This window comes from Serinus canaria, chromosome 2 (assembly GCF_022539315.1).
Source record: "Serinus canaria isolate serCan28SL12 chromosome 2, serCan2020, whole genome shotgun sequence".
Lineage (NCBI taxonomy): Eukaryota > Metazoa > Chordata > Aves > Passeriformes > Fringillidae > Serinus > Serinus canaria.
The window spans coordinates 150,093,528-150,111,911 of record NC_066315.1 but is presented as its reverse complement, the minus strand read 5'-3'; the positions used below and the strand labels follow the sequence as shown (position 1 = coordinate 150,111,911).

The following is an 18,384-nucleotide window of genomic DNA, read 5'->3' as shown; positions in this document are numbered from 1 at the left end:
CAGGGCTCTGTATTCCAAAGCTCCTGGTGCTTCCCATGTGTTTATTTCCACTCATTCTTGTGTTGAAATTGTTGCTGTTTTGGTTGGAAATTGAGGTCTTGGAATGCATTTCATTAAAACCAGGAGTGATTTTTTTTTTTTTTTTCTGAGTATCCGTGACTGGAGGCTTTTTGCAACTCATTCCAAGTGTGGTTCTGGGTGTTCCATCCCTGGAAGTGTCCAAAGCCAAGTTGGATGTGGCTTGGAGCAACCTTGGATAGGTGTCCCTGCCCATGGCAGGAGCTTTAAGGTTCCTTTCAATCCGAACCATTCTGGAATTCTGTAAAATAAAGGAGTAATTCCAGAAAGGCTGAGCTGTTGCTATCCCAAATGGTTCTGTCCATCCTCACCCTGTTTTTCCTTGAGTCCTCCAAGTGTTTCTGGCAATATTCCATAGACCTTTCCCATGCCCAGGAGCTTTTCCTACTGCTCAGAGCCCTGTGGAGCAGGATCATGCTCCTACCCAGAGAGGAGGATCCCTCTCCCACCCCAATAATTTGGGGTTATTTGGTGGCTCCAGGCAATGCTGATATGCTCAGATGACCCCTCCTCACTTTGGCCCTTCCAGATGTGGTTTCAGCCCTGCTTTTCCAATGTTTTTCTGAAGTCTCCATCCCTTAAACTTCTCTGGAATTGGCACTTGAGGATATGGTTTAGTGGTGAGCCTGGTGGTTGGAGCTGATGATCCTAAAGGTCTTCTCCAACTTTCTGTGATGTTGTAGGCAGAGGAAAACCTGAGTTTGTTTGGTGATTTAAGGCCGTGACAGCATTTGGTGAAACTCAAAGTCAAAATTTAGCAATTTTTCTGTTGTGATAACTTCCTATTTTTATTGAAAAAAGGGAAGTTGTGGTTTGTGACAAAACCAGAAATGACACCTTCCCGTGTGATTTCTGGTTGCCAAATTTGCTTTTTGTAAAAGCCTTCTTTTTCACTGTGGGTGGGAGGAAACCTCACCCAACATCTACCAGCTCAGTCTGGTACTGGAGCTTAGAGCTGTTGTAGGTACGTAATGGAGCTTTAATAAATAAAAGGGAGGAAAAAAAACCAACAAAAAAACCCCAAAAAACCCAACAAAAAACCCCTAAAAAAGTGAAAAAACAATCCCCATAAACCACGTGAGGGTTGGGAAGTTTGTACCTTTCCTGAAGCCTGGGGATGTCCTACACTGATGGCTCTGGGCAGTGTTGATAGAGGAGCTGTTGGAGAAGATGAATTTAGGGCTGGGAAGAGGTGGTGAGAAATTCCTCGTGTTTGCTTTGGTGTCTGCTGTCCCTGCCCAGACTATTCCCAGAAATCCAGGGTTGGGAGGATCTCTGGAGGGCTCAAGTTCAACCATCTCCTCAAAGGAGAGTCAACTCTGGCTGGGTTTGTTCTGTGTTTTCTCAAACTTAGTTTCAGTGTTTCTGTGCAGGGAGATTCCTCCACCATCTCTCACGGTTTTGGAAAGGAATCACTGCCCTGGCAAAGCTTTTCCTTCCCTGTGTCTGGTTGGAGTTTCCCTTGATGCATCTTGGAAGCGGCTGCTTGTCCTTTGTGCAGAGCCAGAGCCAGATTATCCTTGGACATCAGCTCCAGAATTGTCCCTGTTCAAGGCAGCAACTCCATCCCCCCTCAGCCTGTCCTGTTCCGTGGGATCACTTAGCCCCAAATTCTGGGACTTGGAATTTAAAGAATCATGGAAGGGTTTGGGTTGAAAGAGACCTTTAAAGATCATGGAATTCAATTCTCTGCCATGGGCAGGGACACCTTCCGCTATCCCAGGTTGCTCCAAACCCCATCCAATCTGGCCTTGGACACTGCCAGGGATGGGGCAGCCACAGCTGTGCCAGGGCCTCACCACCCTCACAGCCAAGAATTCCTTCTCAAAATCCCATCTATCCCTGCCCTCTGGCAGTAGGAAGCCATTCCCTGTGTCCTGTCTCTCCATCCCTTGTCCCAAGTCCCTCTCCAGCTCTCCTGGAGCCCCCTCAGGCACTGGAAGGGGCTCTGAGATCTCCCTGGAGCCTTCCCTTCTCCAGGCTGGACATTCCCAGCTCTCCCAGCCTGGCTCCAGAGCAGAGGGGCTCCATCCCTTGGAACATCTCTGTGGCCTCCTCTGGATCTGCTCTGCATCCTTGTGCTGATGATCCCAAAATTGGATTCAGTGCTTCAGCTCTGGTGCTCCCAATCTGAAGATGGCTCTACAAGCAATTCCTCTTCCCACAGAAGCTGTTTGAGCAGCTGGAAGCTCCAGTGGGATCCGTCCCTGCTCATTGCTTCTGCATCAGCATCCTGGAGATTCGGGATCATAAATCCATGGGCCAGAGCTGTGCACATCACGAACCTTCCCGCGTCTCTCTCAGAGGGATGAGTCAGAATCTTGCTCCGTGCCCAACTGATTATTGGTCCTCACAGATACAAAAACCTCATCAGCCTCCTGTTTTCCAGAGCCACATTCCATAGCTTCAGGATGGCCGGGCTCCCCCCCTCCCCTGGCCCATCAGATGATCTAAATCATGGAATCCTTTAGGTCGGAAAAGCCCTTTTAAGTTCATCAAGTGCAGCCGTTAATTGCTGCGTTCACCACAAGACAATGTCCCCAAGTGCCACATTTCCACGTTCTTTTACATCCCTCCAGGAATGGTGACTCAGCCACTTTGGGGAGGGGAACTCATCAGCTCTGCTTGGCTGCTCTCTCATCTGCCTGATGATGGGGCCTTCAGACTTGAGGAGAGGTGGGATTTCGGCTGATTTATCTTAATTGGTGCTGAGAGGGAAGGGGAGGTGATGGAGCAGTTGCTGCTCTGCTGCTGCTTCCCCCTTGCATCCAGTCCCTGGAGTGATGGGATGAAGGGAAAACCACCTACCTGCAGCCTGCCAGACTCATAAAAGGCGGGAAACCCCGGTGGGGTTTTGAGGAAGAAAAAGGTGAAGGATTTCCAGAGGGTTTTTCCTCCCTGCCCTTCTCCCCATGAGGTCTGGTGTTGCAAAAATGAGGGAAATAGAGAAGAGGAACTTTGAAGGGAATGTTTTGTCAGTTTGAGAGGAAAGGGAAGGACATTTGAGGCTGTGGCCGCTGTGATTCAGACGCTGTCTCTGAGCTCAGTGAATGGAGACGTTTCCTTTTCCAACCTTTTTTAGTGGGAGACAAGAGAGCGTGGCTGTGGTTTGGCATAAATAAAACATGTGCTGAAAGAACTCCCTGGACTTCTGTCCCTTCACACTCAGCCAGGCTCAGATGGATGGAAAATAAGCCCGAACTGCAGAGCCATTATCCCAGGCCACGTGTTTGGAAGCGCTGATGCCAAGGAAAGTGGCTGCAAGGAAAGCAGCCTGGGAGAAATCGGATTCCTGGGATAAACGCAAGGACTGGGTAATGAAGCGCATAGGAAAGGCTTCCAAGGAAGGATGAAACTCCAGGATCTCAGGTTTTTACCCGTTGAAAGAGCTGACACTGGCTCTGTGGTGAGGATGGCTGCACATCCTGGGTCTCCCACGAGGAATGAGTGGATAACATCCAGCCTGGCTCTTCTGATCCCTATTTTTGGCCAGTGGACGCCTCTGATACTCAAAACAAAAAAAAGAATCGGAAAAGCTCAGCTGAGTTGTCCCAAGCCCGGAGATTGGCTTCTCCAGACTTTATTCCTGAGCCATTGCAGGCTGGGGCAGGAGAAATCCCAATAAATTACTTCGTTAATATTCTTAATCCAAGCTAGGATTAAGCTACAATTATGATTTGATTGGCTTGGCTCGGGAATAAGCTTTGGGATAAAGGCTCTCCCCGCTGCAGGGAGGCTCCTGAATTCCATCTGCTGCTGTGGGTGTGGAAAGAAGAGGGATCATGGAATCATGGATTGGTTTGTGTTGGATAGGATCCTGGAATTCCATTCCCCTGCCATGAAGGGGCTTGCTCCAAGCCCCATCCAACCTGGACTTCAATACTTCCAGGGATGGGGCAGCCACAGCTTCTCTGGGAATTCTGTTCCAGGGCCTCACCACCTTCACAGGGAAGAATTCTTTTCCAGTATCCCATCCGACCCTGCCCTGTGGGAGTGGGAAGCCATTCCCCCTGTCCTAGTGTAAAAAGTGCCTCTTCCAAGTGATGGGATGTGATGTGTCTCCAGACTGTAGGAACTTCCAGAGGTTCCCTGGGATTGCCCTGTGTTGCAGGAGGCAGACAGATGATTAGTTCCCAAAAAATCCCGAGTTTCCAGGTGGGTGGGTGGCATCCAGGCTGCACTTCCTCTTGGAAACAGGGCAGACATATTTTCCTGGCAGGATGGGACAACAAGGAAGTCTCCAATCCCTTCCCAGGGTCACTTGGAGTCGAGTGAGCTCATTCTGCGGAATCTCTCCCATCTCTTTCTCAAGGTTTTGTTGGGATTTTCTACTTCTGAAGGCTGGATTTGCCAAAGTGGAGGAGAATGGGGTGGCAATTAACTCAACCAGCCCTAATTGGGGCTCCTGTTCCAGTCTGGGCTGTCCCCCAGGCAGAAACAGACTCTGGCTTTCCCACAGATCATTCCTGGTGCCAGAAGGAGCACTTCAGTTGGAGGGAGCACCTGGAGGGCTTAAACCTCCACTTCCACCCCTCTCTTGAGCATCCCTGGGTCCAATACTGGATTTCTGACAAAAACAGGCATGGAATGAACTCAAATATCCTCAAACCAAATTCTGCTGCTGCAGGGCTGGGAGATGAAGGTGGTGAGGGGAGATAAACTGGACCCAGGAGGTCTGGCTGCTCTTCCAAGCCCAGGAATTCGTCACAATTCCTTTTTAAAAAAATTGTCTTCACTTCCTTTGCTTGTGGGACTCTCCACTGGATTAGACTGTCCCACAGGCAAAGGCTGCAGCCATAATTTCATTCCTTTTTTTCTCCAGCCACTTGAGCTTTCTTTGGAGTGTGGCTCTTTCAGCAAAAACCTGGCTGAACTGAGGCTGCATAACCCCTGACTCCCTTTTGTGATTGGAAAAAAAGGCTATATGTATTTTTTATTTATTTTATTTGTTTGATTTTTCCTCTATGTTCTCACATTTGACAGAGCTCCTCCAAGGGGCTGTGCTGGGTCATCCTCACAGGGCCCTCCTGTGTGCTGGGAAAAATAAAATAACAGCACAAAAATGACAAAAGCAGGAGATAAAATTCCAGAAATAGAACAGAGAATCGTTCAAGCCAGGTCTTCCTGTTTGAATCCAAGTCAAGGTTGCTCGTTATCCCTTTAATTTAGTATTTTCTATGGATACTCCTCTGCCCCGCTCAGGTGAGACCCACCTGGAGAACTGTGCCCAGATCTGGGATCAGAAGGATGTGGAGCTGTTGGAGCAAGGCCAGGGGAGGTCATGGAGATACTCCAAGGGCTGGAGCCAGGCTGGGAGAGCTGGGAATGTCCAGCCTGGAGAAGGGAAGGCTCCAGGGAGACCTTTCAATACCTGAAGGGAGAGCTGGAGAGGGACTTGGGAGGGAGGGACAGGACACCAGGAATAGCTTCCCACTGCCAGAGGGCAGGGCTAGATGGGATTTTGGGAAGAAATACTTGGCTGTGAAGGTGGTGAGGGGCTGGAATGGAATTCCCAGAGAAGCTGTGGCTGCCCCATCCCTGGAAGTGTCCAAGGCCAGGTTGGACAGGGTTGGGAGCAACCTGGGATAGCGGAAGGTCTCCCTGCCCATGGCAGGAGTGAAACTGGATGATCTTTAAAGCCCTTTCCACACAAACCATTCCCTCTGGATTGAGGCTTCTTAGATTTGCTTGGATTGATTTTGTCTTGACCTGCCTGCAGCTTTTTTTTTTTTTTTTTTTTTTTTAATCTTGGCTGAGTGGGAAGAGCAATTTTCCTAATTGACCAAGTGGTTCTGGCTAATTAGCTCTGCTTTTGTTCAGCTTTGTGTGGAGCAGCTGTAGATTTGTATAAATAGCAGCACCAAGCCATAATTCAGCACGGGATGAAGGATTTGTGCCTCTGATTCAAGGACACGGAATGGGGAAATTTGGCTTGGAGGTCTGGAGGAGGGGAAATGTGGGATGGGAGAGAAGGGCAGGTAGGGAATGATTGGGTGAGGTGAGGCCCTGGCACAGGTTTCCCATGGAAGCTGTGGCTGCCCCATCCCTGGAAGTGTCCAAGGCCAGGATGGATGATGATCTGAGTAACCTGGGACAGTGGAAGGTGTCCCTGTCCATGGCAGGGGGCTGGATTGAGATGATCCTCAAAAACCTAAACAATTCCATGATTCTATGAGTTGTCTTCAAAACAGGAATTACCATTCATGGAAAAGCCTCCATCCAGATTTTCCCCTGTTGTTCTGCACAGGACTAGTCTTTATTTTGCTGGAGTAGGCAGCACTTGGATGATCCTTGAGATGCATTTCCTCCTCAGGATCTTCTATGGAGTCACAGGAGAGAAATCCACGTGGGCACAGTGGGAACGAGCCCTTCCCAAGGCTCCAGAATTGACCCCAACTGGACAATCAAAACTGGGGTCCTGGTCCTCACAGAGTGGTTTCTCCTGGCTGGATGCAGAAATCCAGGAATCCCCATCCTGGGCTATTTAGGAAGTCAGTAGAGAGGGATATATTAAGAGCTGGGCTGGAGGTTGGTTTTCCTTCTCCTTCTTGCTGTCACAGCTCCCAGAAAAACTTGGCCAACTGACTTCAAGTGCCCTTGGAAGCTTCTTGTCCCATCCCGATTCCTCAGAATCATGGAATGGTTTGGGTTGGAAAAGCTCATCTTGTTCCATCCTCTGTGGGTAGGGACACCTTCCACTCTCCCAGGTTGCTCCAAGCCCCATCCAACCTGGCCTTGGACACTTCCAGGGATTCCAATTTATGTGGACAACCTGTGCCAAGGCCTCACCATCCTCACAGGGAAGAATTTTTCCCCAATACCTCATATAAACATCCCCTCTACATCTACCATTAAAAAAGAAAAACCCAATTCCAAGATGTTTATTGTTTATTCTCTTTTTATGGAGAGCTGACTCATAGCGGGGCTGGTGGCTGGGAACAGGTTGTTCATGGAACTGCACAGGGAATAAAACAAATGGAAGTGAGTAGGAGGAAGATGCAATCCAGATCAGCACAGCTCCAGCTCTCTGCGTGTCTCAGCCAGATGGAAATTTCAGGAGGTTTATGGCAAAAAAGTCTTGGAAAAATAATGGATTTACAGCTCCAGTGGTATTGTTCCTGTGTCCTCTCTGGAGAAGGTCTGGGATTTTGGATTTGAGATTTTCAGGGATGGTCCGACTTGGTCAGATCAAAGCCATGCTGAGGAACACATTAACAATTAAAGAGTGTGGACAGCTGTTCGACAGCCCTTGGAATTGTGCATGGGTTTTCCATGTATTATTGGTAAAGATTCCATGGCAGCTCTTCTGCAGTGATTCCAGCCCCAGGGAAGCTCGAAGGGCTGTTGGAGCCCCCCCATTAATCCCCAGCTATAATCCTATTTGTGACCTAATCCAGATCCAGCTGGGATTTGGGCAATACAGGAGCTCCGGAGAATCCATAAAATCAGGTAATATCCATAACCAGGGATTTGGGATGGCCCTGGGGCATCATTTTCCTGCCCTGCTTGGAAGAGAGGAAGCCAAAGGGCAAATTCTCAGGATTTCAACACCTTGGTGTATCCCAGCCCTGGGCTGCCCACACTTGGTTCCTGATCCTGATCTCTTCCCCATGGAAATAGCCATGGAGAATGTCCAGGAATGGGGAGAAGTGTGGGGGATTGGGCAGGAGCAGCCACAAGGATCAAGTTCTTCCATGATTTGACGTGCAAAGGGAACCTGTGTGGGATGAACTCCAAGCTCCTCTTGGTTTCCCTGGAATCTGAGCACCTGTGAGGGTCTGAGGTGAGGCCAGGTCTGTGTCGGGGGCATGGTGGTGGCAGCTCACCGTGGTATCCTCATTTTTACAAGGTCACAACCAGGATGCAAAGCATGAGCCTTGCAGGATCAGCGCAGAGAAATCCCTGTGGAGAAGGGATGGAAAAAAAGAGGGAGGGAAAAATCACTTTTCACTGTCATTGGGTCGAGGAAGGGAAGAGCTGGAGCTCTCACTCTTCCAGGAGGTGCTCAACATACACAGTTCCTCTTCTCCCAGGGCTGCCTGTCCTCCAAAGTGCTGTCATTCCTGGCAAAAAGTGGTGCCATATTTGGCCTTTTCCTCCCTCAAAAACTCCACAAAAAATGAAGGATGGGGAGCAAGACTCTGAAATTTCTTCTGTGGGTTTTATTTAGGGCTGGAATATCCCTGGAGCTGAGAACCAATTCCATCCTGTGACCTCTGATGCGCTAGGACTGGGTGGGGAATGGCAAAACAGAGGGTTAGATGGAATTATCTGGGAATCTCCTGAGGTGCCAGGGATGAGGCAGGTGTGTCACCCTCTGACCACAGGGGAGCTGTAAAAACTTCAGAACATTTAACAGGAAAAGGTCCCGTGATGTTTCTGTCCTTCCTCATCACTGTGTTTCCTATGTGGAGGAAAAAAAACTTTTCCGAGGCCATTTTTGAGAAGAACCTGGCATAAGGCTCCCAAAAAACAAGCAGATCCCTCTTCCTTGACTTCCAATCTCTGTTTTACATCCAGGAGGATTCAACAGCCAGAACATTCCAGAGGTCAGGCAAACAAAGCCACATTTCCATGGCTCTCACACAGTCATGACTGCAGTGTTCCAGAGCCAAGAGTAAAATCCAGGATCAAGTTATCATCCTGAAGGATGTGATTCAAATGCCTGCAAGGGCCTGATCTCCAAGGATGAACCTGAGCTAGGGAAATAAACAGTTGCTAGGAACATCCCTGGTCTGGAACATCATCCACAGCATTTAATTAGTTGGTTTAATGGTTGGCACGTTCCCTGGCAAGGTTCTAGGATGGACCAATCATCATTACTCCATGGAATATCTGGAATAAAACAGAGGAGGTGGCACAAAGGAAGGATTATTCCCAAGAGACTGATATCCACCTCTTGGACTTTGTGCTGGAGATGGTCCTGGCAAAGTTCAATTTATTGCCACAGCTGTAGCCTGTGGATACTGGGATACCTTTTTTCCAGATCTTTGCCCTGACCCAGCCAAGCCTTCCATGCTCCAGTCATGCTGCTTCCATGTGCTGGCCATCCAGGGTGACACCACCATCCTGAGGAAATGCCAGCCATGGCAGCGCCACACCTCACACCTGCATCACACATCCCCAGGGCCGGGATGGTAACTTCCCAAAAATCTGGTTCAGTGGGCCACTGGCACCCCCCAGAATGGGAATTGACCCATCGTGCACTTTTGTCCATCATCCCACCTGTCCCTCAAACCTCTCCTGCCAGTGGAGCTGTGGTGGACCACTTCCCATGGCCTTGGAGATCCTCTTCTGGCTGTCAGCGAGGAGCAGATTTTAATCTGGATTTTGTGATTTCTCTCTGGATCTGTGTCAGGCGGGAGATTATTTGTGTCATCAGTCCTTGGAACTGAGGGAATAAACATTGTTAAGCATGGAATGGTTTGGGTTAAAAGGGACTTCAAGGACCCTCTTGGTTCAACCCCCTGCCTTGGGCAGGGACAATTTCCATTATCCCAGGTTGCTCCAAGCCCTGTCCAACCTGGCTTTGAACACTTCCAGGGCTGGAGAGTCCACAATCCCAATCATACTGAAGAGTAACACAATTATTTTCCCTTTTTTTTCATCAAAAAACCAGCCAGAACTGGTGAAAACAAAAGGACAGAGCTTTTCCAGGGTGCTCCCACTGCTGCAGGACGCTGAGCCTTGCCTTCCCAGGCTGACTTCCAGACTCCCCCAGAGAGTCACCCCTGATGCCACGATGAATCAGGCTGGCCAATCCTTATTCCCTGGAACAGGTCCTGCCCTTTGGTCACTGCCTTGTGACACCTGGCAGCACGGACACACCTCCTCCCTCTGGCATTCCTGGGGCACGCAGTCCCCGAGCCTGGCACGATTTCATCTCTTGGGCAAGAGATGTGGTTTATCCTCTCCACACCCAGGTGTAGATCCATGGGAGAGGATTGGCCAGTGCTCCTGGGGTTATCAGGGATGACTTCCCCATCCTGTTGATCCAGTTTTACGTCAGCAGAGCCGGTGGTGTGAGAAACCTCCGAAATATCTGTGAATTGAGCAAAAAAAGCTCTCTGGAAGATTTCCCCCAGCTTTTGTTTCCTTGGAAAGGAAGTTGTGGTGGGTTTTGGTGTCTCTGAACTTCCTCTGGCCGTGCCTTCACTGTGGTCAGTGATTGATCCCACTGGATGCTCTGAATGTCTTGGATGAGCATCTCCTCTATTTCAGGGAATTTTGCTCATCTCACTTGGCTCCTGACAAGAAAATCATGTTGACCCCCAATCATTGTAACCCTTGCCTCATCCATTTTTCTTCCATGTGTTTTTGGACCCTCTGGCTCTTCTGCTTTTCCATCTCCTAAACCCCAGGCTGTGTCAGTCTCTGCTCCCTTTCCCTGCAGGGTGGAGAGGGAAGGGATTAGCAGACACCTGATGGCCCAAGTGGCTTCACTCCAAGGGGCTCCTCCTGCTTCACCCTTGGCTCCTTGGTGGCTTGGTGATTCATGGAGGTGTCAGCTGATGTCCAGCACTAAACATCCTGGTAACTCTTTTCTTGGAGGCACAAGTGGGACAGGCAGCCAGATGGAAGCCCCAGAAGGGATGAAGTTGTCAGCTCCAGCCCCACCCCTTTCATGCTGAGAAATTGTAAAGGCCGGGAGCGTTTTTGTCCGACTGGTATTAAACAGGACTTTGAATTGGATGCTCCATGGAAAAGGGGACAAAGATGTTTTTAACCCTTGCTGGAAGTGTTCAAAGCCAGGTTGGATGGACACACTGCAAGGTGTCCCTGTCCCTGGCAGGGGGTTGGAATGAGATGGTCTTTCAGGTCCATTCCAACCCAAACCATTTGATGATTTTATGATTTAAGACTTTGTAGGTAACCAAGTGATGCATTTCCTGTCCCCGTGAATATCCAGCTTGGTTTACCCTGCCTGGAGATGTTGGGAGTTCTCCAAGTCTAACCCTGGAAACGGACTTGGCATAATCCACCCAGACAATTCCATTAATTTATACCACTTGTTCCCATTTTCCTCGGAGTAAAGGAGATACCTGCCACAGATGCGATGATCAGAACAAAACCCCCACCCAGACATCAACAGCAATGCCAGCCTGACCAGAGATGAATTAAAGGATTAATCCCAATAAATGGTGTGAATTCCCAGAGTGCTTTCACTGCTCCCTGGAATCGCCAGCCCAGCCTGAAGGCATTGCCGAGGTGAGAAAACAACCCACGAGCATTCCTGGCCTCTCATCTAATCCATGATCCCTGCCCACTCTTTCCAAATTGTTGGCTTCCTCATCACCCCGTCCAAAGGCAGGGAAGATTTATATCCTGTCCCCAGGTGAGGGTGTTTTTCCTGGGCTGTGGAGACGACCGGGAGAAGATGAAGTTCTCCCTCCTTGCGGTGCTGGCTTTGGTCCTATTTGCAGCTCAAGGTGAGGTTTGCTCCTAGATAAAGTGTAACTGAATGGAATGCCTCATATCCAGGGAGAGAAATCATGGAGGAGAGCTCCTCAGCTCTTGGAATGGTGCCGGTGAAGGATACAATACTGGTTTGGCTTTTTTTTTTTTAATCTAGAATCTCAGTCTGGGTGTTTGAAAAGTTTAATTATTTTGCTGGAAATTTCCCTGTCTTGCTGGATTTTTATGGAAACAAGACAGAAAAAAGGAGGCAGTTCCCACTGGTCTGCCTTTGAGAGACTTTCCAGGGTGTTTCCCTGTCAGGGTGGTGCAAGGCTGTGGTTATTCCTAAATTTTGATGAAGACAGCACAATGCTCTGTGTTCCTGGTCCACAAGGGCCACACCTCAAACATCTGGCCCTGTGCAGCTGTTTCTACCCATCTCCAAGGGCCCACAGCTTGCTGACTTCAGGGATTTTGGGAAAAAGTCAGGGGATTTGAGAGAAGCTGGGATGTGGGCTGAATGGGTTAATGGTGGTGGGTATTTGCATAGTAATTGTGTTATAGATGGTGCGTTTTATTTCATGGAGAGATGGTAAATTAAATAAGAGCCTTCTTTAAGGAATATGATCCTATATCCTCTATAGAGCAGAGAGAATAAACCTTTTCCTTATTTTGGAGAGCAGGACAGGCTTTGCCAGCTCTTGGAAGTGTGCCACATGTCTGGTGCAGAAAAAGAAATCCTTGGAATAGTTATTTCTGGCTCATTGTGGCCTAAGAATACCTTTCTGCTATTTAGCTTTGTTCATTCACCAGAACAGTGATCCTGACAGATTTCCAAGTGTTAACAAGGCCCGGGAGACAGGGAGGTTGTCCTCAGTGCCAAAGTGAAGCCTGGCCTAATCCACGTTGGATTATCCAGGCAGTAAAAATTAAGCATTCACTGCATGTGTTTTAGGGCTGAATTCCCACAGCAAAGAGTAGAAAATCACCTTTTCCTCATCTTCTCTGTCCTTTAATCGAGGTTCTGGATTTCTTTTTGGGGGCATTGATGTCCCACCCAAAGACAAAGGCGTGGGAGCCTGGCTTTTCTAAGCCGTGGAGGTCCCAATTAACCCTCTTCATCTGCCAGTGCTTTCTGCCTAATTAGGCTGCAGTTTAATAGTCCCCAGCACTAGAAAAAGTGACCCCAGGCCTTGGGACATCCTTGGAAACTCCTCCAGGAGTCCCTGCCCTTCCCTGCTCCAAGCATCTCAGCAAACTTGGTGGCCTCAGCCTATCAAATTGAAGGAGGGGAGATTTAGGTTGGATATATGGAAAAAAAAATTCTTCCCTGTGAGGGTGGTGAAGCCCTGGAAGAGGATTCCCAGAGAAGCTGTGGCTGCCCCATCCCTGGAAGTGTCCAGGGCCAGGCTGGATGGCATTGGAAGAGTGGATTGGGTCTTTCAGCTCCACAGCTTTTATCAGAGCTGCACCTTGTGTATTTGGGATTCCATGAAAAGTAGGGGATGATTTTTGCTGCTGGCATTTCACAGAACCCCAGAATCATTTAGGTTGGAAAAGATCTCCAAGATCCTCAAGTCCAACCTCTGATTACCACCAGAGCTCTGAGTGCCATGTCCAGTTATTCCTTGGACACCTCCAGGGATGGGGGCTCCACCACCTCCCTGGGTAGCCCCTTCCAATGCCTGGCCACCCTTTCCATGAAGAAATTCTTCCTGATGTCCAACCTAATGGAGTTGGAGGCCTTTTCCTCCTTTCCTGTCCCTTATTCCCTGGGAGCAGAGCCTGATCCCACCTGGCTGCACCCTCCTGTCAGGGAGTTGTGGAGAGCCAGGAGGTCCCTCTGGAGCCTCCTTTTCTCCAGGCTGAGCCCCTTTCCCAGCTCCCTCAGCTGCTCCTGGTGCTCCAGACCCTTCCCCAGCTTCCCTGGACACACTCCAGCCCCTCCAAGTCTTTCTTGCCATGAGGGGACAAAACTGGACACAGGATTTGAGGTGTGGCCTCAGCATTGCCCAGCACAGAGGGACAATCCCTGCCCTGCTCCTCCTGGCCTCATCACAAGCCAGGATGGTTCCATCTCCCTTTTCCCTTGTTTTGTGTCTCTTCCTGCAGCAAATGCCCTGTACTGCTACACCTGCAACTGGGAGCAAAGCAACTGGAGCTGCCTGAAGGCCGAGAAGTGCTCGGACAAGGACGAGTACTGTGTCACCAACGTGGCCTCCGTGGGCGTCGGTAGGTGCTGCCTCTGGATCCCCTCCTGGGCACTCAGGGATGTGAGGTCTGGGCTGGGTTTGTGATGGGCTGAGGAGTTGTTGGGAAGCACAAGTTGGAGGTGGAGCCCTTCCTAACCCAGCCTGGCGGTGCTAAAGGTTTGGAATTCTCCTCCCCATCACACTGAGATTTTCCTGTTCAGCTGTTTTATTCCTGCACTGAAAATCAATGGGACATTGAGAAAAGAAGGAGGGCCCTTCAGAGGAAGAATAAATAAATTTGAACCCTGATTTCTTGTTCCCTGGGAGCAGAGCCTGACCCCAACCTGGCTGCATCCTCTTTTTGGGGAGTTGTGGAGAGTGAAAAGGTCCCCCCTGAGCCTCCTTTTCTCCAGGCTGAGCACCCCCAGTTCCCTCAGCTACTCCTGGTGCTCCAGACCCTTCCCCAGCTCCATTCTCTTCTCTGGGCATCCTCCAGCTCCTCAATTTCTTTGTTGCTGTGAGGGCCCAAAAACTGATACCAAGACTTGAGGTGTGGCCTCACCAGTGACAAGAAAGGGGAAAAATCACTTCCCTGGTCCTGCTGGTCACACTGTTTCTGATCCAAGCCAGATATAGAGGGAAACAGAATTATTTCCCTCAAGCAGAGAAGCCTGGGAATGTGATTTAAATCCAGGAATGAACGCTGTCACTGTACACCTAAAAAAGTCTTGATGTGAGGATCCATGCCGGGAAGTGCTGGATGCCCAGCATGGATATGGAATTCCTTGTGTAGGAGGTCACCAACAATTCCTGGGCTGTGGTGGGACCAGGATGGGTCTCATGCTGATCTCTGGGGCTGTGGGGGACTGTGGGACTCATCCACCCAACTCCATCCTGCACAAGGATCACTCCACAAACCCCGTTGCTAATCCCGCTCTCTCCCCCTTCTCTGGGTCAGGCTTTTTGTCCCTTTGGAAGAGGATCACCAAGAAGTGCTCCAGCACCTGCCCACACCACAACTTCCTCCTGGGCCTGGCCACCTACACCTCCTACTGCTGCCAGAGCTTCCTGTGCAACCTCAGTGCGTGCCCAGGGCCCCGGCTGGCTCGCCCATGAGGTGCCAGGGAGTCCCATTCCGTGTCCTTCTTCACCTGCCCGGTGCTGCTGGGAGAAAATGGACCCTGAAGGACTGAAGAGCTCGGCCAGATTTCACCAGGAGGGTGTGGACATCAAACATGAGGAATAGATAAAGTATTGTGGTCATTGTCTTGTCCTGTGGTGCCTCCCAACCTTCTTCTCGTTTTCTTCTCATCCCTGAGCTCTGCGGCTCCACAGAGCTCCGAGTGCCACATCCAGGAGTTCCTGGGACACCTCCAGGGATGGGGACTCCACATCCTCCCTGGGCAGCCCCTTCCAATGCCTGACCACCCTTTCTGTGAAAAAATTCTTCCTGATGTCCAACTTGAACCTTCCCTGGAGCAACTCGAGGCCTTTTCCTCTCATCCTGTCCCTTGTTCCTTGGGAGCAGAGCCTGACCCATCCCCGGCTGTCCCCTCCTGTCAGGGAGTTTTGGGGAGTCAGAAGATCCCCCTGAGCCTCCTTTTCTCCAGGCTGAGCCCCTTTCCCAGCTCCCTCAGCTGCTCCTGGTGCTCCAGGTCCTCCCCCAGCTCCATTCCCTTCTCTGGACACGCTCCAGCCCTCAGTGCCTGTCCTGTCATGCTCTGTCCTGCAGCTTTGGGAGGGGGATGCTCCTTCTGCATCTCCAGAGGGGTTTCTCCTGGAATTTTATCCTATTTTGGGTGCAGTTGGAGCCACAGAGTGGAAACTTCTGGGCAAAAAGAACTCCTCTTATGTGCACCTCTGTCCCCACCTCCACTTCCAGCATCCTTGGGAATCCCTTCCTTCACGTTGCTTTGCTGTTGTTGGAGCCACACGGCCTCACCCAGGGCCAGCAGCTCCCTGGATTCACAATTCCTGCTGCCTGGAATTGTGTCTTCCAGCAATCCATTAATCCACCTTTCCCTCAGACATTTTCCAAAGCAACAGCAGGGTAATCATGGAATATCCTGAGTTGGAAGGAATCCACAAAGATCATCAAAGCCCAGCTCCTGGTCCTGCATGGGACAAACCCAACAATCCCACCCTGTGCCTGAGAGCTTTTTCCAAGCACTTCTGAAACTCTGTCAGGCTTGGTGCTGGCACCACTTCCCTGGGGAGTTCCAGTGCTCAAAGCCCCTCTGGATGAAGAACCTTTTCCTAAAATCCAGCCTAACCTTCCCTGACATATCTCCAGCTGTTCCCTCTGGTCCCGGTCAGCAGAGAGAAGAAATTGATGCCTCCTCTTTCTCTTCCCCTCAGGAAAAGCATTTGCAGCATTTGGGTTGAGCTGCTGAGGAAACTTGGAGAGGTTTACAAGGAAAAGAGATTCCAGAGAGGCCAAATATTTGATAGAGATGTTTCCAGAGGCTGCAGAGAAAGGAGGGTAAAAAGGGGCTGGAAAAATAAACGACGACAAGACAACAGAGGTTTTTCTTTGCCAGATGTGCTCTGGGTGCCTCTCCTTTCTCCTAAACAGCACTTTGTGGAGGAATTTCGCCCTGGAAAAATCATGGGGATGCTTTAGCTCGAGTCAAAGCTCCCAAATCTGCAAAACATTCCTCAGCCAAGGGATGACACTCCGTGCTGTGCTTCCAACCCAAGCCTGGTAAACAACGGGGACAAAAGGGGCTTTGAGCTGTGCTGAGCAGGGCTGCCTCAGGATGGAGCCTGGTGCTGCTCAGGTCGGAGGATTTCTTTCCAAATCCTCCACAACAGGGAATTTTCAGGGGTGTGTCTCTCTTTTATTAATCAATTTGTGCTTTCCTTCATCCCCTCCTACCGTGTGCAGGAACCTTTTCCTCTTATTTACAGCACGATCTCTTCCCAACCCTCGTCAGGAATTTTTGTTTCCCACCCTAAAGCAATTCAAGCCTCCTCCTTACCCTCAACCCAAAGCTCTTAATTTACTCATCAGGCAATATTTCCTCACAAAAACAAAACAAAACAACAACAAAAAGGGATTTGTGTTGTTCTTCTCCTGCGTGCCAGAATTTTTCCACTCTCTGAAAGCACTGAGGAATCCCAGTTGGACAGACTCTAATAATTAATATTTCATTGGGTTGGATTTATTCTTCCTGCAGTCGTGGAGACAGAGGCTCCCCCAGCCTGCAGAGAAACACAGTCGGGAATTTTTTTGCTGCTTTAAAGGAAAACTGGCTGGGTTTTTTTGCTTGATTTGCTGAGCCTTTGCTGCAGAAAAACTTCCTTCTATCCATGGATAATAAAAAGGGAAAATAAAACATCCAGGGCATGGTTGAAGAATAAAGGGTTATTTTTTTTAACAACATAAAAAATAAAGTAAAAAAGAGGAGGTTTAGATGGGATATTGGAAATAAATTTTATTGGGAAGGGAGTGAGACCCTGCAATGGATTTCCCATGGAGGCTGTGGCTGCCCCATCCCTGGAAGTGTCCAAGGCCAGGCTGGAGAGGGGTTGGAGCAATCTGGGATAGTGGAAGTTGTTTCCATGGCAGGAGGTGGCACTGGATGATCTTCAAGGTCCCTTCCACCCCAAACCATTCCATGATCCTATAACTCCCGCTGCAGCTCAAGGATATGGGAATCCCTCCTCCCGTAATGCCAATCAACCCTGGTGGCAATTACTCCTCTCCAAGACATCTGAGACGTGCAGGAAGGAGAGGAGGGTGTGATTCCCGGCCACTAATTTTGGCCAGGAATTAGGGCCAGTCGGGACCACAGAGTCATTAACACACGGATGAGGCTGCCCAGAAAATTACCCCGAGCTGTGTCCTGCAAGGCAGCACCCACCCCTTGGATTGGGAAGGTCTTTGGAGGATCCTAAACAACAAAAAAAATGGTCTGTAAAACCTTTTTCTCCTTGCTCCAGACCTCTCTGAGCTTCTCTGACCCCATCCAAAGACTTGGACAGGGTGAAGATGCTCCAGAGGCTCATCCCGGTGTTATTGCAGGAATCTGGGGATGGAATACCCAAACTGATACACATGGAGACAAGAGGGGAGGGGAGATATTGTCCTCCAAGGCATGGAAAAAGCTCCCTGGAGGAAGAATTCCCTGAGCATGGCACTGACAGAGGCAGCACAAAGCAAACACAGAGCCCTTTCAGTGTCTGGATCACGTGGAATGGAGATGGAGCAACACTTCCAAATGGAATGATAAATGCCTGGCTGTGGATAATGATCAGTTTAAATACCTCAGAGACGTGTTGGATGGAGTTGTGACGTGGTTCCTTCAGGTCCAGGATGGCTGTCACCCTTCATCTCTGCTGTCAGAGCCACCAACAGCCAAATCCCATGGAGAAATCAATCCCTGTGCTGATCCATGTGTGTGGGCGAGGCTGGGAGGGAGGAGGGAATGAGATAGAGACATCAAACCTTTAAAAAGGAGGGAGAGGAATGGCCAAGGCAGGGATCCATGAGAGAGGGGACATCAGATGGTGGCATGTGACCGGGGGCCACCCCACTGTCCCCCTGGCACCCCCACGAGATGAGTGTTGGGCCAGGCAGGAAAACCCCAAACCTCCTCTCTGAGGCACAGCAAGCCCAAAGCTGTTTCCTGACTTTTGTAGGGTTCAGGGAAGGGGGTGAGGTCCTCGTTTGGTTTTGGGATTCCAGAGTGACTGGCTGGATCACAGAAACCAG

The 18,384-nt window shown here is 49.8% G+C and overlaps 1 protein-coding gene across 1 annotated transcript; it reads left to right on the top strand.

Annotated features, from left to right (window-relative positions):
* The first annotated feature begins 11,361 nt into the window (after positions 1–11,361).
* Positions 11,362–17,082, top strand: LOC108962078 (lymphocyte antigen 6E-like). Its single transcript, XM_018914557.2, has 3 exons — positions 11,362–11,507; positions 13,588–13,707; positions 14,626–17,082. Exons 1-3 carry the CDS (start codon positions 11,456–11,458, stop codon positions 14,781–14,783), a joined length of 330 nt encoding a protein of 109 aa, XP_018770102.1. The 5' UTR covers positions 11,362–11,455; the 3' UTR covers positions 14,784–17,082.
* Positions 17,083–18,384: the final 1,302 nt, after the last annotated feature.